General features: G+C 50.4%; 1 protein-coding gene across 1 annotated transcript; it reads left to right on the forward strand.

Moving 5' to 3' along the window:
* EFTUD2 (elongation factor Tu GTP binding domain containing 2) lies at nt 1–23,807 on the forward strand. Its single transcript, XM_036398918.2, is given in 29 exon segments — nt 1–87; nt 596–701; nt 1,313–1,478; nt 2,070–2,148; nt 3,836–3,911; nt 4,431–4,496; nt 5,407–5,442; nt 6,325–6,415; nt 7,247–7,278; nt 7,280–7,330; nt 7,796–7,962; nt 8,945–9,069; nt 10,611–10,674; nt 11,411–11,501; nt 12,210–12,345; nt 12,622–12,749; nt 13,751–13,944; nt 14,052–14,163; nt 15,388–15,528; nt 15,961–16,062; nt 16,622–16,704; nt 18,277–18,363; nt 18,606–18,732; nt 19,171–19,258; nt 19,589–19,707; nt 20,064–20,158; nt 21,636–21,789; nt 22,634–22,741; nt 23,263–23,807. Coding segments are annotated over 28 exon segments (2,919 nt in total). The 5' UTR covers nt 1–87; nt 596; the 3' UTR covers nt 23,359–23,807.
* The last annotated feature ends 1,552 nt before the right edge of the window (nt 23,808–25,359 follow it).

Here is a 25,359-nt window from a genome sequence, read left to right on the forward strand (position 1 = left end):
CTGTCGCGACAGGCGGCGAGGGCAGCCCGGGGACCTTCGGCAGCGGCGGCGCCGGCGAGAGCAGCGGCGGGAGCGGAGCCGGGGCAGGTGTGGGAGAGAGCGGGACCGGGACCGGGACCAGGACCGGGGAGAGAGAGCGGGACCGGGAGCGGTGCCGGGGAGAGAGAGCGGGACCGGGACCAGGACCGGGGAGAGAGAGCGGGACCGGGAGGCGCCGGGGAGGGAGAGCGGGGCCGGGGAGGGAGAGCGGGACCAGGGGGGCGGGAGAGGGAGAGCGGGCTGGGCCGGGGCCGGGGCCGGGAAGGGAGTGCAGGACCGGGACCGGGGCAGGTGAGGGAGAGCGCGACTGGGGCCGGGGTGGGTGAGGGAGAGTGGGATGGGGACCAGGGAGGGAGAGCGGGGACGGGACCGGGGAGAGGGGCCGGGGAGGGAGAGCGGGAGCGGGGCTTGGGGCTGGGGCAGGGCCGAGCCCCCGGTGCCACAGGCCCTGAGGAGTTTCTGTCACGGCCCACGAGGGGTTTCTGTCACGGCCTCGGTGGGTTTCTGTCACGGCCCCGGTCTCTGCGCCCCCACCGAGCCTCTTCCCACCCCCCAGCATGGACACCGATCTGTACGACGAGTTTGGCAACTACATCGGGCCCGAGCTGGACTCGGACGATGACGATGACGAGCTGGGCCGGGAGGCCAAAGATCTGGACGAGGTGAGGAGGGGCAGCGACCCCCGGGGCCAGAGCCGGGCCCGCAGCTGCTCCCGCCCCGCGCGCCTCGCTCGGAGCGGGGCCCTGAATGCCGAGGGTCCGAGTGGGGCTGGTGTTTGAAGAATTCACAAAATCTGTGCCTGTGGTAAAGAGAAACACCCAGATCTTGCTGGGATGGCAGAGGGAAGGAGAGCTGCTGTGGCTGGGCTGGGTCTGGCTGGGTTGGGTTTGGCTGGACTGGGTTTGGCTGGACTGGGTTTGGTGCCACGGCCATGGCAGGTCTGTGTCCCCTTGGGAACCCCTCAGGAGGGAGCTGAGGCTGCCACAGGGAGCCAGATCCCCACAGGGGAGGCAGAGCAAGACCCCAGGGACAGGGGGGATTGGGGGAGCCCCTTCCCGTGTCCTGCTGGTCTGTGGGTGGGGTTTGTGTTGTGTTACCACGTGTGGTTCTTGGGCTGTGTGGTGTCCCTGCAAGCCCAGGGGCTGTTCCTGACCCAGGAGCTGCTCCCAGGGCACCCCTGTGGGTGCTGGGGCTGCTCTGGGGGTCCCTGGGTAAGCCCAGGCCTGTCCTCCTGGGAGGCTCCACAGCAGCTCAGGGCAAGCCTTGGTTGCAGCTGGAGGATGATGATGATGATGATGACATGGGAGAGCACGACGAGGAGCACCCTGGGATGGAGGTGGTGCTGCATGAGGACAAGAAGTACTACCCCACAGCAGAGGAGGTCTATGGGCCTGAGGTGGAGACCATTGTGCAGGAGGAGGACACACAGCCACTCACTGGTGAGTGGGGAGAAGGCTCTTCATGGATCCTTAGAAAGGGGAAATAATATAGAATATTATTTAATATTAATGCATAATTATTATGTATTTAAATATAATATAACATAGCATAATATAATAATGTATTGTAAGATATATTGTATTTATATATATTATAAGAATAATATAATATAATATAATATAATATAATATAATATAATATAATATAATATAATATAATATAATATAATTTCCCTTCTGTCCTGCCCCTTTGGAACCCCCTCATAGCCTCAGGAGCTCTGCCTGGTGTGTGCAGATTTGGGCACTTTGGTTTGCAAAAACCACAAACAAAGGTGTCTTTGGAAGAACAGGAATCAGCAGAGATGGGAAATTGATTTAAGGGAGAAATAAATGCATTTAAATTGTCTTCTTTATTCCTGCATGCTGGAGTGGCTCAGCTGGAAGAGCCCTGCAGTGACCATCTCCTGCAGCTTTGACAAACAGCTGAGAGAATCTTTCAGCTCAGCTGAAGTCCCCATTCCTTGGGGCCATTCCTGACCCTGCTGGTTCAGGGGCTCTGGGAACAGTTTGTTGTTCTGTCTCTTGTTTCAGAGCCCATTATCAAACCTGTGAAAACCAAGAAGTTCTCCCTGATGGAGCAGACACTGCCAGTCACTGTCTACGAGATGGAGTGAGTGTGGGGCTGGGGGAGGCAGATCTGGGGGTCTCACTGACCTGAGAGCAGCCAGTTCCCAGGTTCTGAACCCAAAACAAGAGAAGTGCAGGTCAAAGTATTTCACTTTCCCTCCCCATGGAAAATGAGCACAGGGTAAGGTTGGACACAAAAGGAATCTCACCTCAGGGGCTGAGATCAAGCTCCATAGCAACAGCTTGTGGCTCAGGAAACCTTCTTGGAATGGTTTGGGGACCTTAAAACCCATCCAGTGCCACCCCTGCCATGGCAGGGACACCTTCCCCTGTCCCAGGTGGCTCCAAGCCCTGTCCAACCTGGCCTTGGACACTTCCAGGGATGGAGCAGCCACATCTGCTGCTCTGGACAGCCTGTTAAATATCCACATGCTCACTGTGTAGCACACATCATATTGGCACATCCCAGGTTAGATCCCATCTATTCCAGTTTCCACTGGGAATTTTTCTGCTTCTAGGTGAGTGCAGAGTGCTGTGCAGTCAGCAGGACACTGCAGCTGTGCTGGGTGGGTCCATTCCTTGTGTCCCAAAGCAGCTTCTTGGACACCAGGGCTGGGAGAAAACCTCCTGGAAAAAATCCCAAATGCATTTAAAAATTTACATTAAAATTTGGAGATGTTCCTGGAGCTGGTGTTCCCTCAGGGGTTCCTCAGCTGCCCAGGGGGAATTCAGCAGAGCTGGAGCAGAGCCCAGGAGCTGCTGGGGCTGGTTTTTCTCAGTCCCTGACCTGGGCTCTGCATTATCCACCACTTCCCTGATCCCTGTGTGCTCTGCTCATTCCATTTGTAATTAATTCATTTTTATCCTATTTGTTGATAGAAATGGTTAGGATGGGCCACGAGAAATTCCTTGTGGGATGTAGCCAGAAACCTGCAAGCTTGGTATTGATTTCCCATTTAGCCTTATTTTCAGACCAATTAGGAAGGTTCTAATCGGGGTTAGTATTGATTGCTGTATTTTTTAGCTCTTAATCAAAATGTTTTACATTAAGAAGTCTATTGTATCAGTGAAAATTTAATCTGTTTAAAAAGGAAATTATTTGACAGCATTTATTCTCTGCAGGCCTTTGGCAGTGGCTGCATGTTTTACAGCCTCCCATTATTTTTTAGGGGTGGTAATTTAGGATCTCAATTATTTCTTGGCCAGCATCCATCCAGAAGTGACCAGCTCATCATTACCCAGCTCAGCTGCTAATTTGAAAAAGACTTAATTCTTTAAGTCCCTGGAATGTCACTGTTTTAAGGCTTGAAAATCAGAATTAATGGTTTGTGGTTGCTTTCAGAGCTCCATGGTGTGCTTGTTATCCACCACCACCATTAACTGATTGTCTGCCTTGGTTTGAGTGGAAGTGCTTCATCATCTGAGTACATGGATGTGATTTTTGCTCCAGTACTGACTAGAAGAGAAGAAAAATATTCAATAATATTCAATTGCTGGCAGCTTTACCAGCTCTGTATCCTCCCACCCACTGCCATCTGTCTGGGACTCCAACTCTCTTGTCCTCCCCATCTGGAAAGTGGGATTCTTCCTCCGCAGGGCACTGCCAGGATAAAAGTTTGGCAAAGATTCAGGGGGCACCTTGGATAGAAAGTGGAGCTGAAAAGCAGCACCTACTTTTCTTAGACACAGCAGAAGCCCTCCAACAGCCTTTTGTGTTTTTGTTCCTGCAGTTTCCTGGCAGATCTGATGGACAACTCGGAGCTGATCCGGAATGTGACTCTGTGTGGGCACCTGCACCACGGCAAGGTGCTGTCAATGTCCAAAAGAATCCAAAATCAGGAGTAGTGAGGGTGACCTGCTGCTTTGCCAGCCCTCCTGGCCCCTGGTTCTCTGCAGCAGCACCTTCTGCTCCTGCACTTATTTACAGAATCCAAGGATGGGTTGGGTTGGAAGGGACCTTAAAGCTCATCCAGTGGCATGGCAGGGACATCTTCCACTATCCCAGGTTGCTCCAAACCCTCTCCAACCTGGCCTTGGACACTTCCAGGGGTCCAGGGACACCCCCAGCTGCTCTGGGCACCCTGTGCCAGGGCCTGCCCACCCTCCCAGGGAGGAATTTCTTCCCAATATCCCACCCAACCCTGCCCTCCTCCAGCTTTAGGCCATTCCCCCTTGTCCTGGCAGGAGGTTTCCCTGTGAATTGTACAGATCTTTTTGTAGGTTGAATGAGCAGATTTTCAGCGTGCTCTGTGCTGCTGCTGGAGGGATGGGGCTGTGTTTGTGTCTGTCTGGAGAGAGGCAGCTCCTCTCTGTGCTCTTTTCCAGACGTGTTTTGTTGACTGCCTGATAGAGCAGACGCACCCTGAAATCCGGAAACGCGACGATCAGGACGTGAGTGAGCTGGGGAATTCCCACCCTGGGGACACCCTGGGGTGGCTTCTGCACCCTTAGGGAGGGGACACTGCATGGGGACAGGGTGGTTCTGTGACTGGAATGTGGGATTGGGAAGGCAGAGCTCAGTCCTAGCTCTGCATTATGTGTTATATACACCCTAAGGGAGTATGTAATATACACATTATGCATTATATGAATGGATATGTGAATTGTATGAAAATGAAGATATGAATTATATGAAAATGAGTATATGAATTATATGAAAATGAATATATTAATTATATGAAAATGTATATAAATATGTGAAATCTATATAATATACACATAATGCATTATATGAATGAATATGAATTATATGAAATGAGTATATGAATTATATGAAAATGAGTATATGAATTATATGAAAATGAGTATATTAATTATATGAAAATGTATATAAATATGTGAAATCTATATAATATACACATAATGCATTATATGAATGGATATATGAATTATATTAGAGTATATGAATTATATGAAAATGAGTATATGAATTATATGAAAATGTATATAAATATGTGAAATCTATATAATATACACATAATGCATTATGTGAATGAATATATGAATTATATGAAAACGAGTATATGAATTATATGAAAATGAATATATGAATTATATGAAAATTAATATATTAATTATATGAAAATGTATATAAATATGTGAAATGTATATAATATACACATAAAGCATTATATGAATGAACATATGAATTATATGAAAATGAAGATATGAATTATATGAGAATGTTCCTGCTTCTGTCCCTTACTTGTCACCTTAGTGAGGTGTCAGAGTTTTTGTGTCCTGCTTCAAACTGAGTATCTGGTACCAAAATGCAAGTCTGATTTTTGTTTTGCCTTTGCAGCTCTGCTACACTGATATATTGTTCACAGAGCAGGAGGTGAGTGGTCTTGTAGTGATTTTATGCAGTTGTCTCATGCTTTACTCACAGTTTTTTGTAGGCAGTTTCCTTGTCCATTTAATGCCTTTCTGTGCTTTCCACATTTTGGTTATTTTCTTTATCAATAAAAAAATCTGCTCCTCTTGTTTGCCTCAGGAAGATTCCTGATCCAACTTCCTCTTCCTTCCCTCATCTCCATGTATGATTTTATAACTTGTGTAATGTTAAATCTACAGCAGAGTCACCCCAGTCTGGGGCTAATTCTTACTTTCTTTAAGAGAAAAAGGAGGAAGGGATTTGCAGTAGTGGTAGATGAGGAAAAAAATATTTCAAAATAAATACATTTCTGCTTGTTTTCCTTAGCTCTGACTCCATGTGGTTGGGCATGAGTGGGAATGTTATTTTGTGTCATGACCAGAACAATCCTTTGAAGCATTTTTTTTCTCCTCTCAATGTTTATATTTTATACTCTATGTGATCAAATCTTGTGCTTTGAGGTGTAACTTGGTGGCAGCAGAGGGTGAAAGCACAAACAAACACCCACATTCTGTCTCAGGTGTTGCCTGTAGTTCCTCCTCAGCTGAAATCAGCTGTGGAGGGTGCAGTGGTGGCTCCCCAGTCTGACCAGTACAGATGGGGGAGCTGGGCTGGGTGATCTGAGGTTGTTACTTTGGTGAGCTGAAGTTATTACTCTCTTCCAGGATGAATGTTCACTTCTTTCCATCTTTCTGATTTTTCCTTGATCTTTTTTTAGATGGTGATCCTTGTGTTTCTGTACAGGTTGATCCTTGTGTTTCTGTACAGGGTGATCCTTGTGTTTCTGTACAGGTTGATGCTTTTGTTTATTTTTTTTACCTGTAACCCTGATTTCCTGTGTTTCAGAGGGGCGTGGGGATCAAGAGCACCCCAGTGACGATTGTTCTGCCAGACACCAAAGGAAAATCTTTCCTCTTCAACATCATTGACACTCCAGGTGATTGTGCAGTCCTGAAAATCCTGCTGTGGGAAGCACTTGCCTTTGTTTTGTACTTTTTGTATGCTGACTCCAGCCTAGTCCTGAGCCTTCAGCCGAGTTCATTCCTGTGAAGTCACTTCCAGCAGTACTGACCCATAATCACCCAGGGTGGTTTGGGATGAAAGGACCTTAAAGTCCATCCAGTTCCAGCCCCCTGCCCTGGGCAGGGACAAGTCAGGCTCATGTCTGTGATTGAGGGCTGGTGGGGCTGCAGAGATGTTTCTTAAGCAGCACAGGTAGAATTTTCTTTCCCAGGTATTGCCATGTGCAGTGTTGACCCTGCTTTGCTCAAATGCTGTTGCCCCACAGTGAGACTCAGCAAGTTCCTCAAGCTTCTGTGGAGGGAACATGATCACAGATGAATTTCTAAGAAACTTCAGGGAAGAGGGTCTTGGGACACATCTGCTGAGCTACAGCTTAGGATGAGGGAGGTTAGAGCACAGGAGGAGGCTGGGGGAGAGACATCTGTTGTCTTTGAGAAGAAATCTTCCTCCTTTTCCCAAAGTCCTTGCACAGAGCTGTGAGAAAAACAGTCACAAACGTGAGGAAAAGTGCCTGTTAAACAACTTGTGTGCATTCTCAAAAAACAGCTGAGGCTAAACCTCCATGGGGAGCTGTGGCAGCTGCTCCCAGGTCCCCGTCTGAGGAGGAGCCATCTCCATTCTGCCTCTCTGGGTACCAGCAACCAGAGGAATCTGCAGAGCCCCATGGCTTCCCACCCTGTGTGTTGCTGCTGCTGCACCAGGGCTCTCTGTGCCTCTCACTGCCCCCCTCTGTGTGGTTTTGAAGGTCATGTGAATTTCTCTGACGAGGTGACGGCCTGGCCTCCGCATCTCGGACGGCGTCGTGCTCTTCATCGACGCGGCCGAGGGGGTGAGTGCCACCTCCTCCTCCTGGGGCTTCCATCCCTGCCTCTGCACTCTGTGCTCCTGCCTCAGCATGAAGGCCTGGGCTGGGTTCAGCTTTTTTGGGTGAAGGGTTTTTGGAGGACGTTTTGAGGGTGTTTTCCATCTGAACAGGCAGCCAAGCCTGTGGCTGCTGTGTCCAGACTGATGTGATGCTGTGGCCTGCAGGCTGATTGTGTGACTTGTGTGCGTCTCCATCCCCATGATACCTAAAACTGAGCAGGTTATTTATATCAGAGATGTCCCCAGGCTTGGATTCAAGGAATTTGGTTGGGTTAGCACCTATTTGTGAAATTCAGGAGGATTAGCTGGTTGCTGAGCTTGGGCTGTTTTGCAGCCTGGCAGCAGAGTAAGGGTCACTGGTTGTCCCTCACGCCCCAGATAACACTTTGGGGGTCCTTTCCTGGGGCTCTGAGCTTGCTGCTCCCTGCAGGTGATGCTGAACACAGAGAGGCTGATCAAGCACGCTGTGCAGGAGAGGCTGGCAGTGACTGTGTGCATCAACAAGATTGACAGACTCATCCTGGAGCTCAAACTGCCCCCCACAGATGCTTACTACAAGCTCAGACACATTGTGGATGAAGTTAATGGTCTGATCAGGTGAGGCTGCATTGTTAGTGCTGCTGTCCCTGTCCCATGGCTCTCTGTGAGCCCTGCACGTGCCTGAAAAGTCATCAGTTTGTCTCTTGATGTGTTGAGTCATAGAAAATGGGCCAGGAAAAACCACTGGGAGTTCATCTCAGCTGATACATTGAATTAAGCAGGATTGGCTCTTCTGGCAAACTCCAGGGATTTCATTTCCCCCGCCCCATTTCATTTTTCCTCCATTAAAAAATAGAGAAGGTGGACATATGACCAGAGCAGGGAATTTGTGCTCCCAGATGTCTCAAATACACTGAAATGATCCAGGTTGTATTCCAAATTGGAGGTTGAGATGTCTCAAAGCTCCTAAATACTTGCTACAAAACTAAAAGAGGATTTGCTGTCTCAACTCCTGGACAAGGATTATGATACCTGACACAGTCCAATCTCCTTGGCAGCCCTGCTCAGGAAGGGGAGGGACATCTTAGACATTTCTGTGGGTTCTTCTGCACCCAGGGGTTTTTTAACAGCATTCTGCCCATCAAGTGTGTGTGTGTTTGCACACAAGCTCCCTGGCATGTCTCTGTTCTGTTCAGTGTGTGCTGGGAGCAGAGTAATTCACCCTGCCTAGCATGGCTGTGAGCTCATTAAACCAGTTTGCATTAAATTATATCCCTCTATTATCTTTTCCCTTACTTGGTTGACCAACTTGGCTGCTTTTTTAGAGGAAGAAAAGTTATCCCAGATAAAAAATCTGAAGCATTTGTGCTGGTGACTTTTTACTTCTAGAATCTTTAAATCTTTGCATTAATGCTTGAAATTTATAGGCAGAAAATGTTCCTGACCCTGAGATTCTGATGGCAAGCAAGCTGTAGCCTGTTTAAAGATGCTTTTTGGCAATGCAGCCTCCTTGCCTGTCACTGCTGTAGGGTGTGGGAAGTGGGCTGAAGTGTCTTCTGTGGTTCATAACATTGATTTGATTTTATTTTTCTCCTCACAGCATGTATTCCACTGATGAGAACCTTGTGCTGTCTCCCCTTCTGGGGAATGTGTGCTTCTCCAGCTCTCAGTACAGCATCTGCTTCACACTGGGGTCTTTTGCAAAGATTTATGCAGACACATATGGTGAGGATTAGCCAGAAACCTGGTGCACTTCAACATCTCATTTCCCAACCTTTCTTGTGGGGGTTTTCTGAGCCATTCAGCTTCCCCTGCACATGGCCAGTGTTTGTGTTCTGGAATTGCTGAGAGTTGAGTGGTGCTGCAGAGCTGAACCTCGGGGGTTAAAAAGCACAAGCACAGTTTTAGCAAAGATATTTTCTCCTGATAAATGTTTCTTGAGTCAGAAGCCAAGATTTTTTTCATACCCTGAGCAGAAATAGCAAGCAGTTGAAGGCAGGTGTGTGTGTGTTGTGCTTTGCCTCCCTGTCAGCAGCTCAGGAGTGAAGCAGTTAAGCTCTTCCTGCCTTTTCCCAAAAGTCCAAGACACAGCTGCAGCTGGGCACAAGCTTTGCCCACAAGGTTTTGCACTCTTGCCCTCTTTCTTTTTTAAGAAACTGTCTTTTTCTGGCCTGGATTTAATTTTCTGCTCCCCAGGTGCCCACTCAAGGCAATCTGCTGCATGTAGCAGTGGGCTCTGTGCTGGCATTAGCAGCTGCACAGCCCAGGTTTTTGAAGTGCCCCACTGGGGAATTTGGGGATCTGGAGGAGCTGAGAGCAGGGGAAGAAGGAGGTTGTAAAGCAGCTGGGCCAGCTCTTGCAGAGCACTTGGCCTGAGGGAGGATGAAGTTGTTGAGGTCAGGGACTGATGGTGCCAGGACTGTCACGTGTCCTGAGAGTTTGGAGCAATAAATGAGCTCCCTGAGTGTCACAGCATTAACTCAGAGCCTGCTAGGGTGACACCCATCCTTAGGGAGCTGAGGACAGCACATTTGGCAGGAGATGCCAACCAGGTGGGGAAGGCAGGAGCCTGGAATTGGGAATAGTGAATTCTGGTCCCCAGGAATTGGGTGTGCAGCCACCACGTGTCACTGACAGGGGTTAGAGCAGCATCAGTGTCCAGACTGGAGCCACCAGGCAATTCCTTGTGTTCACACACCTGCCCACAGCAAAAGCTTGTTTGGAACCTGCTGTAGGTTCTCATTCCATCCTGAGATTTGTGAATTCACCATGACAGGACCTTCAGTGCTGGGTGTTTGGCTGTGTGCTCCCTGAGAAAGAGGAAGGAGCCTGGAGATGTTCAGAAGGGCAGAAGATGCTGGTGCTGAGCCTGCAGGGCTGAGGGATGGAGGCCATCCCAGCACCTTTGCACTGCAGCAGCAGTCACAGCGTTCCTGTTTGGAGGTGCAGCAGATGAGGCTGGGCTCCTGCAGCACTCCCAGCTCTGACCCTGTGGGTAGCAGAGAGCTGGGCAGTCACTCTGTGAGCTGCAGTGTCCCTGGGCTGCTGGGGACATCCCCACTGGACTCTCTCTGCTCATCTCTGCCTGCTCTCCCCAGGACAGTGCTTAATCTTTCACTCAGAATTGGGACGAGGCATTCACTCATCAGCATCAGTTCATTAAATTCAATCCTCAGGCTTGTTTTAAAAGCCAAAATACAAAGATTTCTAAGCTAAGAAAAAAGCAGTGACATCTGAGAGGCCTTTTCATTTGCTTTTTCCTTTAGGAGACATCAATTACCAGGAGTTTGCCAAGCGGCTTTGGGGCGACATCTACTTCAACCCGAAGACGTAAGAACCCTGTTTAAATGTTTAAATGTTGCTTTATTCCTGGGTTTTTCTCCTCCTTTCCCTGTAAAATGTGGACCCAAGGTCACTCCCTGATCCTGTGATCCTGTGGTGGAGTGTGACAGTGTTCACAGGGGTCTGAGGATGAGGGAAGAGATGAGGATCTGACTCCATGTTTCACAAGGCTGATTTATTATTTTATGATATATATTACATTAAAACTATACTAAAAGAATAGAAGAAAGGATTTCATCAGAAGGCTGGCTAAGAATAGAAAAAGAAGGAATGGTAACAAAGGGCTTCTGTCTCGGACAGAGAGTCTGAGCCAGCTGTGATTGGCCATTAATTAGAAACAACCACATGAGCCCAATCCCAGCTGCACCTGTTGCATTCCACAGCAGCAGATAACCATTGGTTACATTTTGTTCCTGAGGCCTCTCAGCTTCTCAGGAGGAAAAATCCTAAGGAAAGGATTTTTGATAAAATGTGTCTGTGACAGTGGAGTAGTATCTGGGGAGGGTTGAGTCAGCCCTCCTGGCTCATGTGAATCCATGTGGATTCACACCTGAATCCCACAAGCAGCAGCAAAGAGGCTCCTCTGGCTTTCATTTGGAGTAAACCTGGCCCATGTGTCCCTGCCAGCTTCCCAGGGGATGGGAGGGAGGAGAGGAGAAGCTGGGAGGAGCAGAGGCTGTGCAGGGCTGCAGTTCTTGCTCCTCACCTCTGTGCTCTCCAACAGCCGCAAGTTCACCAAGAAGGCCCCGACGAGCAGCTCCCAGCGCAGCTTCGTGGAGTTCATTCTGGAGCCCCTGTACAAGATCTTGGCTCAGGTCTGTCATGGGTCATTCTGCCTCCCCCAGCTCCAGGCAGGAGCAGCTGGGGCTGGGCACTGGGTCTGGTCCTGTCCTGTTCTGCAGTGGGATCTGCACAGGAGGGTGCACACAGTAATCATTATTTCTTGCAAGTGCAGTGCTGTATTTGCAGTGTATAGAACAGTCCTTGCTCTTCCTTGTGTGCTCTGATAGCAGCCAAGTGACAGAGCTTGGACTTGGAGCACAAGTCGGATGAGGAGGAGTTGGGGGGGGCTCAGCCTGGAGAAAAGGAGGCTCAGGGGGACCTTCTTGCTTGGGGCAGCTGGGGGAGGTTGGGCTCTGATCCCAGGGAGCAGAGACAGGAGGACACGAAATGGCCTCAGATTGTGCAGGGGGAGGTTTAGGAAAAATTTCTTCCCGCAAAGGGTTGTCCAGTCCTGGCACAGCTTCCCAGGACAGTGGTGGAGTCACCATGCCTGGATAGATTTAAAAGCCATGTAAATGCACTTGGGGACTAACATGATTTAGTGGTGGCCTTAACAGTGCTGGGAAATTATCTTGGAGAGCTTTTCCAGCCTTAATAATTCCACAAATCTATGATTTGACCCATCTGGCTCTTGTGTGAGCTGTAACCCAGTGCAGGTCCAGAGCCCTGCGGGTGGTGGCTGGTGTGTGATGCTGACTGAGACCCCCACAGTGAACCTGAGAGTGGGACTTGTCTTGCAGGTGGTGGGGGATGTGGACACAACCCTGCCCAGGACTCTGGATGAACTTGGCATCCACCTGACCAAAGAGGAGTTGAAACTGAACATCCGGCCCCTCCTGCGGCTCGTCTGCAAGAAGTTCTTTGGGGAGTTCACAGGTACAAGCTCTTTGTCTTCCCCTCCACAATCCTCCTTAGATCCCCAGTAGCCTCACACCAAGAGTTGAGGGTTATATTTTGGCCAAGGAGTGCTAACTTGCACAGATCCTGCTCAGCTTCCCAAGTCTAAACTGTGACACCACTTTGCCCACAGGACAGCCTGAGGCACTGCTCACCTCTCCCTGCTGCTCTGGGTGCTGCAGTCACCGTGGCTTGCCTTGTGTTTATGGAGTCCATTTCTCTCCTCCACACTGCTTAACCCTGTTCCTGTTGCAGGCTTTGTGGACATGTGTGTGCAGCACATTCCCTCCCCAAAAGTGGGGGCCAAGACCAAAATTGAGCACACCTACACCGGCGGCGTGGACTCCGACCTGGGCGAGGCCATGAGCGAGTGTGACCCTGATGTAAGGAAACTCCTGTCTTTGCTCTGAGTGTGCAGAACCAATTCCAGCAGGCTCTGCTCCCCCTGCCCTGCCAGGGCTGCTGCCTCCCAGCCAGATAGATATCTGCACAGATTTGACTTGCAGCACTCTGAAACCTCTCATCCGACACTGGAACAAATCTCTTCACTCCAAGGAGCTTCAACTGCCTGCCAGGGCAGCCCTGGAGAGAGGGAATTGTTTCACTGTGTTCAGAGAAGAACAGGACTAGGTCAGGACTCCAGAGCACGTGGGAGCTGCAGGGTAGTTTTGTGTCCTTTTGCAGTCTTTTTGTCTCTTTTCCTTGAAGTTTAATTCTCTCTCCAAACTCTAAAAAGCTGCATGGTGCTGATAAAAATAACCCTGTGTTAGTTAGTCAGCACCTTTCCTCTCCCAGCCCTGCAAACCCTTCCTCCTCCAACAGCTTGCACTGAGCTGTCATTTGGAGTTGTCTGGAGCCACCAACGCTGGCAGCTGAGTGAGAAATTTGCCTGTGACTTTTGCTCTGATGTCTGCAGAAAAATTTATTTTAATGAGTTGTGATTATCCACATAAAACTCCACAGTGGTGACTGTCACCACATCACCAGTGTGGAGTGACCTTGTGGCACTGGAAGCTGTGATCTTGGGGAGCTCAGGTGCTCTGCCCTGAGCAGGTTTGCAGGCCAGCAGGTGACATTTTTCCTCATGGCTTTGTCCCACCCACCATTTGCTGCTCTACAGGAGCTCCAGAACAGTCCACCATGGTCATTCCAGAGCTTTCCATACAGGGCAAGGAGATGTAGGGCTTCTAGTGGCAGAAACTGAAGGACTTAGCAATTATTTCTAAATTCCAGCCCATTCATCCCTTTCATCCACAAATCATAGAATATTCTGAGTTAAAAGAGATCCACAAGGATCATCAAAGTCCAGTCCTGCCAGATCTGTGTCTGTTTCTTTACTCTGTTTTGCAAGAAGCTCATTTCTGTCTCTCTGTGTCACGGCAAGGGTCCCTTGATGTGTCACACCACCAAAATGTACAGCACTGATGATGGTGTCCAGTTCCACGCCTTTGGCAGGGTGCTCAGTGGCACCATCCATGCTGGGCAGCCTGTGAAGGTCCTTGGGGAGAACTACACCCTGGAAGATGAGGAGGATTCCCAGATCTGCACCGTTGGACGCCTCTGGATCTCAGTTGCAAGGTACAGAAATGTGTTTACTGGGACAGGAGTCACCTGGGGAGGGACTGGGAGGGAGGAAGAAGGTCCTGGAAGGTCTGAGGCTGCAGTGGTGCTCTCCTGCCTTTCAGATATCACATTGAGGTGAACAGAGTTCCTGCTGGCAACTGGGTGCTGATTGAGGGCGTGGACCAGCCCATAGTGAAGACAGCAACTGTGACAGAGCCTCGGGGCAATGAGGAGGTACCAGGCATGGCTGCTATTGCTCAGCCTTCCAGGGAGGCAGGGTGATGCTGTACAGCCCAAAAGCTCCTCTAGTGGGGTTAAAGAATCCCTGGCTGACATGGTGGCAGGGCACAAGAGCCACTGAGTGTGGTGCTGTTCACAGGGCTCCCAGGATGAGGGAAGAGATGAGAATCTTGACTCCGTGTTTCAGAAGGCTGATTTATTATTTTATGATATATATATTATATTAAAACTATACTAAAAGAAAGGATTTCATCAGAAGGCTTGAAAGGAAAAGGAATGGAATGATAATAAAATCTTGTGACTGACCAGAGTCTGAGCCAGCTGACTGTGATTGGCCATTAATTAAAAACAACCACATGAGCCCAATCCCAGATGCACCTGTTGCATTCCACAGCAGCAGATAACTATTGGGTACATTTTGTTTCTGAGGCCTTCTTCAAAATGTTTGTGAGAGGAACATTTCAATGATGCTAATTTTCAATACATTTTGGAGCACCAGAGAAATTCAGTAAGGCTGCTAGCATTTTCTGCTAATGGTTGAGGATGGTAAGCAGTATGATCTCAGTAATTATAGAGCTCTATGCCATTACTAATCTCAGGCAAAATAACCACTGAACTTCCAAAGGATAAAATTCTGGGAAATTATATGAACAAAACTGATGCCAGTCAACACCATTTTACAGAAATTTGCTAAATAAAATAGAGAATTTTACTTAATCATCTGATAAAGGTACAAACTCTGGTCTGTGACCATGTTCACAGGGGTTTTTGGATGAGGGAAGAGATGAGGATCTGACTCCATGTTTCAGGAGGCTTGATTTATTATTTTATGATATATATTACATTAAAACTATCCTAAAATAATAGAAGAAAAGATTTCTTCAGAAAGCTAGCTAAGAATAGAATAAGAAAGAAGGAATGATAACAAAAGCTTCATCTCTTCATCCGAGCCAGCTGACTGTGATTGGCCATTAATTAGAAACAACTAACATAGACTAATCAAAGATCTACTTGTTGCATTCCACAGCAGCAGATAACCATTGGTTACATTTTGTTCTTGAAGCCTCTCAGCTTCTCAGGAGAAGAAATCCTAACAAAAGGATTTTTCATGAAATGTGTCTGTGACACGCTGAGGGAAAGAGAAGAGCTCCACATGCTGTGTATTACCTGAGGACGTGCAGGGATGCAGTTTCAGCTCTTTGTCCTCTCTGGTTCCAGGCTCAGATCTTTCGTCCCCTGAAGTTCAACACCACATCTGTTATCAAAATAGCTGTGGAGCCAGTGAACCCCTCAGAGCTGCCCAAAATGTTGGATGGTCTTCGTAAAGTCAACAAGAGCTACCCCTCACTTACAACCAAGGTACTGCTGGGGCACCTGGATCAGATGATTTCCAGAGCTCCCTTCCAGCCTTAACTGTTCTGTGATTTCTCTGTGGGGGTGTGTGTGGCTGTTTCCAGCCAGTGCTGGGGACAGCCTCTGGGCTGATCTTCAAAATAATCAGGTTTTTTACCACAGGTTGTTATGTTTGTTGTGGGTCTTTTCATGCTGTTTCAGTTGATCTCATCAATTATGTAGAAATAGCAGAAAAATGTAAATCCAGCAGAAAAACACACACCCTGCTGTGCCAGGGAAGATCCCAGCAGCACTTCCTGCTGGACAAGGCTCTGGGGGCTTTCCTTGGGGTGTTCTGACTCTAACTAAGTCTATTTAAAGCTGATCCTTCCTCAGGCTTGAGTAGGAAGGAGCTGTGAGCAGGGGGGCTGCCAACTGAATCCCTCTTTTCTCTTGCAGGTGGAAGAATCTGGGGAACATGTGATCCTGGGCACAGGAGAGCTGTACCTGGACTGTGTGATGCACGACCTGAGGAAGATGTACTCTGAGATTGACATCAAGGTGAGGCAATCTGAGAGGGATTTCCCACTGGAAACCCTGGACAGGGTTTTGGTCCCTTCTCTCAGAAGGATGAGAAAAAGAACTTGCCTGAATACACAGCATGGATTTTGTCACATTCCTATAAAAGTAAGAAAAAGTTGTTTGTGTGTAAAAGGGGCTCTTCCAGCATGGCTGTCACACCAGTGGGACTGAGAGTGGCACACTGGCTTGGAGAGGAGTTTTCCATATTCCAGACTTCCCTGTGCTTAGAGCATTGCCTGGCTAGCAATTTATTTATTCCAGACTTCCCAGTGCTCAGAGCATTGCCTGCTCAATTTATTCATTTGATGCTAGCTGTTGCCTAGCTAGCATCAAATAAATAAATTGAGCAGGATTTTTCATACCTGGAATTAGATTTAAATTTTCCTGTCTCATTTGAAAGCCTCAGTGCTTCATGCACAACCCTGATTAAAACACTGCCAGTTGAACTTGTTTTTCCTTGTAGGTGTTCAGAGGTTTCAAACAGTTGTTTTACAAGCAGAAAAGTACTGAAAACTTTACAAACCTTTTGTTCTTTTAGGTGGCTGATCCAGTGGTGACATTCTGTGAGACAGTGGTGGAAACATCCTCCCTGAAGTGCTTTGCTGAGACACCCAACAAGAAGTAAGGGCTGTGGGTGAGCTGGGATGGGAGGGAGCAGAGGGAGGGTCCATCCCTGCAGGGGGGCTGTTCCCACTGGCTGTTGTCCACCAAGTGACACATTCCTGAGTGAGCAATGTCCCATTGAGCTCACAGGGACACAGCAGAGTCCCAGGGATGTTCCTGTGCTGTGTAGGAGCTCTGAGAATGAAGGGAATAAAGCCAGATCCACATCCTCCTTTTCCCTAAGTGTCACACCCTCTCAGCAGTTCTGAGAGGTGTTCTGGGATCCTGGAGCAAGTGCCAAAGTGCTGCCTTCAATAATTCCCCCAAGAGTTTCATGAGCAAGAGCTGTGTGTTCTCTTATCCATATGTAATCTTGGGTTTGTTCTCCTGGTGATGCCCTGGAGCCTTGCAGCTGCTCCCATCTCCTCCTCCAGCCCCTCACAGTGCATGTGATTGGAGAGGGAGGCCTGGCAGGGACCATGGGGGAGATCTGTGTGCACAGCATGTTCCCATACCTGAATTTTCAGAGAAATCATGGTCTGCTGAGGTGGACTCTCCTCTCCTGTGTTCCCCTGTGGTTTCTGGTTCTTCTTGCTTTCCTTTATTCTGAAACAATCTCACCATGTTTGGCAGCCTTATTTCTGGGAACAGAGATGTTCCAATCTTCACAGAATCACAGGATGGCTTGGCTTGGAAGCAACCTTAAAAACCATCCAGTTCCAAGCCCTTCTGTGAGCAGGGACAGCTTCCACCAGACCAGGTTGTTCCCAGTCTTAGGTCAGGCACCTTTTAGGCACATGGGATGACCTGTGCTGGGGGCAGGTTTCAGGCATTGAGGTAGCATTTGCTGTGTCAGATGCAGCTCCCAGGGGCACCTTCCCCAGCCCATGGGCTCCCTCCTGCAGCCCTGGATGTGGGACAGGAGGGCTGGAGCCACTCTGTCCCTCAGCTGTCCCCTTCTGGGGCTGAGCAGGCTGTGGGGAGCACCTGGGCTGTGTTCACAGGGACACAGGAACAGCAGTGGCTGCAGGTGGCTTCATCAACCCAGCTGCATCCAAGCTGGGTGCAGTGAGAGAATCACAGAATTGTGGACTTATTAAGGTTGGACAAGACCCTAAATGAAGTCCAGCTGTCAACCCAGCACCACCATTGTGTTCACCACTAAACCATATCTACAAGTGCCACATCCACATGGTTTTTGAACAGTTCCAGCCAGGGATGATGACTCCATCACTGCCCTGCGCAGCTGTGCCAGGCCTTTGCAACCTTTTATGTGTAAAATTTTCCCTAATATCTCACCTAAACCTCCTCTGGCTCAACTTGAGGCTTCTTCCTCTCACCCTGTCCTTTGTTCCCTGGGAGCAGAGTCTGACCCCCACCCCTGGCTGCCCCCTCCTGTCAGGGAGTTGTGGGGAGCCAGAGGTGCCCCCTAAGCCTCCTTTTCTCCATCCAGGCTGATTCCCCCAGCTTCTCAGCTGCTCCTGGTGCTCTGTTCCCTTCTCTGGACACATCCAGCCCCTCCAGGGCTGCCAGTCTTCCCAGTCAGCCCCATTTCCATCACTGTGGCTGATGATGACTGTCTCTCCTCAGGAACAAGATCACAATGATTGCTGAGCCCCTGGAGAAGGGACTGGCAGAGGACATTGAGAACGAAGTGGTGCAGATAACATGGAACAGGTATGAGCAATCTGGGAGGGCAGGAGTGCAGCTGGAAGTAAAGAACTGGGGAAAAAGGGAATGCTGGAACCTGCAGGGTGCACAGGATCAGGCAGGGATCCTGTTTTGGTTTTCCTGCCAGCCAGTCTGTGAGCATCTCTGGCTGAGACTATTTTGTGCCTGAAGGGAACAGGGTTGTAAATACATAGTGAGTTCAGGTCAGATTCTTGTTTTCTAAAGCTTCTTCCCTTTCTCTCTCTCAGAAAGAAGCTGGGTGAATTCTTCCAGACCAAATACGACTGGGATTTGCTGGCTGCCCGTTCCATCTGGGCCTTTGGGCCAGATGCCACTGGCCCAAACATCCTGGTAGATGACACACTGCCCTCAGAGGTGAGGAGTGGGGGCCACTCTTCAGTGACACCTTTGTGGTGCCAGGAGGTGCCCACTGCTCCCAGAACTTTCAGCAAGGCCCTGGTGCCTTTGGGGTGTTCATTGTTTGCCTCAGATCTGCTGCACTTTCCCCACAATGATCCTACACTGGTTACCAGGTCACCTGTTATTTTTCAGGTGTTGCTGTTTGAGCCAAAAGGCAAAAAAAAAAACCTTTTTTTTTTTTTTTGCCTTGCCTTTCAGAATCCCCAAAATGTGGGCTCTTAATTTCTAGTGCTCTAGAAATTACATAGTGCTGATGCTCTTGGGCTGTGAGAGGGAGGGGTGGACATGGGGGCACAGGGCAACACTGCTGCTGGTTTGGAAACTGGCTTTGAAACACTGGGTGATGCTGGCTGTGATGAGGGGTGCTCTCTGAAGCTGTCTGTCTGTCTCTAGGTGGACAAGTCTCTGCTGGGCTCAGTGAAGGACAGCATCGTGCAGGGCTTCCAGTGGGGGACCAGGGAAGGGCCCCTCTGTGATGAATGTAAGTGGGACCTGTGGGGAAATTGAAACAATGAGAGATTGGTTAAATTCTTCCATCTCTAAGCATTCAGGTGCTGCAGGCTGAGCAGGCTTTGGAGCAGCCTGCTCTGGTGGAAGGTGTCCCTGCCCATGGCATGGAGTTGGTCTGGATCAGCTTTAAGGCTCCTTCCAACCCGAATCACTCCATGATTCTGTGATATGCAAGGTTATGATGTGGTGATGCTGGAATTAAATTTAGGAGAACTGCTGGGTGTTTGGGCATCTGGGGATGTGGTTGGTGCTGGCAGAGGACATCCCCCGAGGTCACTGCTTGTCATTTCTCCCTCTGCAGTGATCCGCAACGTGAAGTTCAAGATCCTGGATGCAGTGATTGCTCAGGAGCCCTTGCACAGGGGTGGAGGGCAGATCATCCCCACGGCCCGCAGGGTGGTGTACTCTGCCTTCCTCATGGTGAGGGCCTGCCTGAGCTGGGCTGATCCCCACAGCCCTGCCTGGGGCTCTGGGTGCACTCTGACTCATTCACCCATCAATGTCTGCATACCCTTGTGGGCTGGCACACGAGTCCTGCAGGCCTGGTGTGCATCTGCTCGCTCTCCCCTTCCTGCTCCTGCTGGGCTTGCTGGGAAGGGTGGGCACGGGGGAGAGGGAGGCGTGTGACTCATGCCCAGAGGGAGAAAAGGTCCTTGCAGTGTTTGTGCTGTTGGTTTGGGCAGCCATGGGACAGCAGGAACCCTGTCATCTCATCAAGTGCTGAGTTTGACTGTGCTGTTGAGCTGTGAGAGACTCATGTCCTTGTCCCCTCACAGGCCACCCCTCGTCTGATGGAGCCCTACTACTTTGTGGAGGTGCAGGCTCCTGCTGACTGTGTGTCTGCTGTGTACACGGTGCTGGCCCGGCGCAGGTGAGCTGCTCCTGCTGCCAGCACTGGGGGCTTGCAGAGCAGCAGCGTTGGCATCTGGGCTCTTGGAGAATTCCTGCCACTGGTGCAGGGGTGAAGCTGTTGGGATCTGGGCTCTTGGAGAATTCCTGCCACTGGTGCAGGGGGTGAAGCTGTTGGCATCTGAGCTCTTGGAGAATTCCTGCCACTGGTGCAGAGGGTGAAGCTGTTGGGATCTGGGCTCTTGGAGAATTCCTGCCACTGGTGCAGAGGGTGAAGCTGTTGGCATCTGGGCTCTTGGAGAATTCCTGCCACTGGTGCAGGGGGTGAAGCTGTTGGGATCTGGGCTCTTGGAGAATTCTGCCACTGGTGCAGAGGGTGAAGCTGTTGGCATCTGGGCTCTTGGAGAATTCTGCCACTGGTGCAGGGGGTGAAGCTGTTGGCATCTGGGCTCTTGGAGAATTCCTGCCACTGGTGCAGAGGGTGAAGGCTCTGTGAAGTGACAGTTGGAAGCTTCCTGACTGATCCTGGCCCTGAGCAGTGTGGGGAGGGATGTTGAGGATCACACGCAGCCTTTGGGTTGTGCCTGGTTCTTGCTGAGTGTCAGAGAGGAGAATGTGCAAAGCACTGTGCTCAGCCCTGGGGCCCCAGCTCAGGAGGGACTTGGACCTCCTTCAGTGGCTCCAAACAAGATGCCCAGGGGGCTGGAGCAACTAAAAACAGCTTGGGAGATCTGGGGTGGTTCAACCTGGAGAAGAAAAGGCTGCAGGGAAACCTTAGAGCCCCTTCTAATGCTTAAAGGGGCTCCAAAAGAGCTGGAAAGGGCCTGGAGTGCCAGGGTGTCAGCACAATGAGTCCCCAGCTGGGTAATGATTGACAGAGACTCTGTGTATTACACAAGGCTGATCATTTTCTTTATTAAGAAACCCATTGCTTTTTTATACCCTAGTTCACTACAGGTGAGCCTGGGTATAAAAAAGCAATGGGTTTCTTATAGCCAAGTTTAAAAAATATAAATTGGTCCTTACTTAAAACACCATCACCATTAGCTAATTAAGAAACCACCCTTTGGTAAACAAATCTCCATGACACATTCCACATGTTCACAACACCAGGTGCAGCAAGTTAAGATAAGAATTGTTTCTCATTCTTTTCTCTGATCTTCTCAAGCCTTTCCCAGAATGATGCCTGGGGAACTTGTCTGTTTTTCTCTGCTGCCACACCAGGACAAGGGGGAATGGCTTCCCACTGCCAAAGAACAGGGTTAGATGGGATTTTGGGAAGAAGTTCTTGGCTGTGAGAGTGGAGAGGCCCTGGCACAGGTTGCTCAGAGCAGCTGTGGCTGCCCCATCCCTGGAACTGTCCAAGGCCAGGTTGGATTCCACCTGAAACAGTGGAAGGTGTCCCTGCCCATGGTAGAGGGGGTGAAACTGTGTGGGGTTTGAGGTGCCTTCCATGATTCTGTGACACCTGGAATGCTGATCCTTTAACACTTTTGCAGAGGCCACGTGACCCAGGATGCTCCAATCCCAGGCTCTCCCCTCTACACCATCAAAGCCTTCATCCCAGCCATTGATTCCTTTGGATTTGAGACAGATTTGAGGACCCACACGCAGGGACAAGCCTTCTCTCTCTCTGTCTTCCACCACTGGCAGGTGAGTCCATGCCCTGGGGAGGTAGGGACAGGTAGGATCAGGCACCAACAGAGCAGGAAAGCTCTGGAGAGCATCCTTGGAGGATCTTGGGGAGGCTTTGTGCACCAGCTGTTCCATGTCTGCCAGGCTTTGTTCCAAGTCCCATCACTCCCAGTCCTTGTGAGGGAGCCCTGGAAGCTGCTGCTGGCTGAGTGTCAGGGTCCTGCAGTGCCTGGAGAGAGGACATCCCCCTTGGGAGGAAGGAACCTGTTTGGGTCCACTTCATGCAGCAGAAGTCTTGGATTGAGGCTCAGTTTCACTGATCTGCCATAGGAAGTTTGATCTGTGCCACACTTCAGCTTTGCCTCTCAGAGATGGTGTTTTAAACCTGTAGGAAACAAAGTTTGGGACAAAATACTGTTCTCTGGCCACTTCTGTGTCTGGGGCAGATCAGGTCCTGTGGGAGCCATGGCTGTGAGGTGCACAGTGCTTTGGGGTGCAGCTCCATGAGAGCAGCAGCTGCAGGCTGAGCCCTGCCCTAAAGGCTGGTGTGTCAAAGCCCAAGGCTCAGCTCTGAAACAATAAGCACTCCTGCTTTGTGGAGGGGGTTGTGCTGAGCAGGACTTGCATGGATTGTTCTGTTAGGAGGTGGTGTGGGGTCTTGCAGTACTCCCTGGGGAAGGGACGTGTCCTTGGCCTGAGTTCTCAGCACTGACTTCTCACAGGCATGATCACCAGCAGTGACATGGGTTTGTGTGCCAGGAGAGCAGGTGGGCTGTTGGGGTGTCTGTGGGACCCAGGGATGTGTCTCCAGGAGGCTGAAGCAGCCCCAGCATCACTCTCACACCCTGGCCCTGTGTTTCAGATCGTGCCTGGGGACCCCTTGGACAAGAGCATCGTCATCCGGCCGCTGGAGCCACAGCCAGCCCCACACCTGGCCAGGGAGTTCATGATCAAGACCAGGCGTAGGAAGGTGTGTCTGGGCCAAATCCCTGTGCTGTGACTCTGTCCCAGCAGCTGAGCTGTTGCTGTGCTGTCCCTTGGCTGTGCCACATCCCCTCTGTGGTCTGGTGGCCTTTGTGCCCCAGGACCTCCCCCGTGCTGCCCGTCAGAACCTGCCAGTCCCACCAGTGACTCCAGTCCAGAACAGGATCCTGTGGTCTCTGCTGAGCCCTGCTCCCTCCCCAGCCCCTCTGAGCCCTCAGAGGCCTGGTGTAGCCCCCTTGTCCAGCAGAAACAGCAGAACTGCTTTCTGTGCTGGTTTAGTGAGCTGGACTGAGGGGCTGCAGAGGGCATCAAGCTCTGCTGTGGGGAGCAGTGAGCTGGCAGATGTGCTCAGCAGCAGAAACCACATGTTTGCAGGTTCCTGAGGAGTGTTGGATGCCTTCAAACTGCAGAGAAGCACCTCATGCCTTTTTTGGAGCCTGAAAATTTATCTTACAAGGTCTGGGTAGTGGCTGTGTGGGGAATAACCCTGGTTTGTGTTACCTGCAGGGCCTCAGTGAGGACGTGAGCATCAGCAAGTTCTTTGATGACCCCATGTTGCTGGAACTGGCCAAGCAGGACGTTGTTCTCAACTACCCCATGTAACCCTGCTGCCCTGGCATGGGGGCTGACCCGAGCCCTGGCTGGCACCTGCTGGTCCCTCCCCATCCCTGCTTGCCCAGTCTGGCTCCTGGAGGCTCCAGGGCAGGCAGGGAGCTGCTCCTCAGGTCACTCCCATGGCTGTAGGAGTCTCCATGGACCAATTGTGAGCAGCCCAGAGCCAGAGCCCTGATCCATTTTGTATTGTTGGTCTCCAGCTGCTGTTGCCTCCAGGCAGGTTTTCCTTTTGGATGGGCTCTCCAGCTCCCAGAGCTGAGCAGTGTCAGTGTGGATTCCTGAGGACTGGGCCTCAACTGTGTCAAGCATTTCAGGCAGCTGAGAAAGGGGGGATGCTGGGGGGGCAGTGCTTTACCAGCCTCCCCAGGAGGAGAAATGTGGCTTTGACCTTTCTGTACCCTTTTTTTGAACCCTTTAAAATGTTTAGTACAAACTTCCAGGCTGGGCTTGGTCTGATTGTGCCCAGACATGGCAGTGCTGGGGGAGGCTCTGCTTTCCCAGTGCTTCCAATACACACTGCCAGGATTTCTCCCACTCTCAGCCCCAGTTCCCCCTGCCCTCAGCCCTGTGCCACTCCCAAGGACTCCCTGTCTCCCAGCTATCCCACTCCTGCCTGTGGCAGTGAATGGACCAGCCAGCCCAGGCTTATTTTTTTCCTTTCTCGCTCAATCTTGCAGAGTTTTCAGGGATTTCTTCAGCTGCTCATTCTCTGAGAGCTTTTTGGTGCTCCCTCTCCATTCCCCTGCTCTGTCTCTCTCTGAACTCTGCCCCAGTCCTGTCCCAAGTGTGTGCTGTGAAACCAGGGCTGATTTATGGGGATGAATGTCTGCTGGGGACATTCCTGCCCTCCCTGTCCCCTGGCTGCCCCCAGCCTGGGCTGGCCTGGCCAAGTTTGGCCCTGACAGCCCCGTTCATCTCAGCAACACCCCTGGGACCCTGTCCCAGAGCATCCCTGTGCTCAGAGGGGCTTGAGATGGCTCTGGGGCAGCAGAACAACCTGAGGACAACCTCCTCCCCCACTCCCAGAACCTGCCAGCTGCTGGTGGAAACTGGGAGGCACTGGGCTGACATAAGCACGGGATAGGAAACATCCATGGGACAGCACATCCAGCCATCCCAGCAGGTGCTGGCTCTCTGTGGAAACTGCATGTTGTGGGGGATAATTCAGGCCAGAGGAGCATCAAAAGCAGGGAGGGGAAGGATTTCCTGCCAGCCACATGGGCATCACCCCCCAGGCCGTGCTGCTGCCCCACCCCATGGCCAGCAGGAGGGCTCTGGCCTCATCAGGAGGCTCAGCCTTTCCAGGGATGCAATCCTGCTTCTCCAGCCCTGGCACCAGGCTCAGCCTTTCCAGGGATGCAATCTGCTTCTCCAGCCCTGGCACCAGGCTCAGCCTTTCCTGCTGGCAGTGCCCCTCACCTCCCACGTCTGCCCTGGCACCGTGGCCTCACTGATGGCGTGTCCCCCCTCTGTCCTGGGGTAAAGTGAGGCTAAATTGTGGCTTGGTGCAAGCAGAATTCAACCCTGGCACCCCCAAGGCTGTGACAGTGTTCACAGGGGTCTGAGAATGAGGGAAGAGATGAGGATCTGACTCCATGTTTCAGAAGGCTTGATTTATTATTTTATGATATATATTATATTAAAACTATACTAAAAGAATAGAAAAAAGGATTTCATCAGAAGGCTGGCTAAGAATAGAAAAAGAAAGAATGAATAACAAAAGCTTGTGTCTGGGACAGAGAGTCTGAGCCAGCTGACTGTGATTGGCCATTAATTAGAAACAACCACATGAGCCCAATCCCAGATGCACCTGTTGCATTCCACAGCAGCAGATAACCATTGGTTACATTTTGTTCCTGAGGCCTCTCAGCTTCTCAGGAGACAAAAATCCCAAGGAAAGGATTTTTCATAAAATGTGTCTGTGACACATGGCCACGCTGGGGGTGCTTGTCACCTCCCAGTACAGCCCAGCACCAAACTGGGCCCCCA

This window comes from Molothrus ater, chromosome 27 (assembly GCF_012460135.2).
Source record: "Molothrus ater isolate BHLD 08-10-18 breed brown headed cowbird chromosome 27, BPBGC_Mater_1.1, whole genome shotgun sequence".
In the NCBI taxonomy this organism is placed as follows: domain Eukaryota; kingdom Metazoa; phylum Chordata; class Aves; order Passeriformes; family Icteridae; genus Molothrus; species Molothrus ater.